This window comes from Opisthorchis viverrini (genome assembly GCF_000715545.1).
Source record: "Opisthorchis viverrini unplaced genomic scaffold opera_v5_8014, whole genome shotgun sequence".
Classification (NCBI taxonomy): Eukaryota; Metazoa; Platyhelminthes; class Trematoda; order Opisthorchiida; family Opisthorchiidae; genus Opisthorchis; species Opisthorchis viverrini.
Window position 1 is genome coordinate 1 of NW_008761592.1, and position 620 is coordinate 620.

The 620-nt window shown below is 47.3% G+C and overlaps 1 protein-coding gene across 1 annotated transcript; it reads left to right on the forward strand.

The window, feature by feature from the left end:
• Nucleotides 1–40: 40 nt before the first annotated feature.
• On the forward strand, nucleotides 41–598 carry T265_16225 (hypothetical protein; the record flags this gene model as incomplete). Its single annotated transcript, XM_009179788.1, has 1 exon — nucleotides 41–598. A coding segment is annotated over one exon (558 nt), but the record flags the coding sequence as incomplete, so codon positions are not given.
• Nucleotides 599–620: the final 22 nt, after the last annotated feature.

The window sequence follows — 620 nt, forward strand, 5'->3', positions numbered from 1 at the left end:
ATATATCGACTAGCCCGTGCACCGCAAAACAAGACATGACATGGGTGAGCGCCTACCTAGAGGACGGAACTTCGTCGTGACAATAAACAATCCTACCGAAACTCCCGATGAGCTGGTACGACTATTCCTGGCTAACAATATACAATACGCCTTCCAAAGAGAAAGAGGAAGGGAAGAAGGAACAGAGCACTACCAAATGTGCTTGCACTTCCAAGACGCAAAAACCTGCAGACAAGTCATCACCCTCCTACCAGGATGCCACGTCGAATTCGCCAGAAATCCAATCGCCGCAAGAAGATACCGCGTTAAAGCTGATACCGGCATTGAAGGCCCGTGGACTAATGATGAGGAGAAAACGGAAGGAGCCAAGAAAGAGAACACTATGCACGAGATCGTTGAGAAGTACGAATCGGGTACACGAATACACCAACTCGCGGAAGAATACCCAAACCTATTCGCGAGAAACTTCAATAACATCTGCCGCACTTTGGACCTGGTCTGCCATTATACTCCGAGAAGCACCAAGACAGAAATTTTGTGGTTCTACGGAAAGACAGGAACCGGCAAATCAAGCAAGGCCTTACAAATGGTGGAATCTAAGTCTGTCTATTGGAAAAACT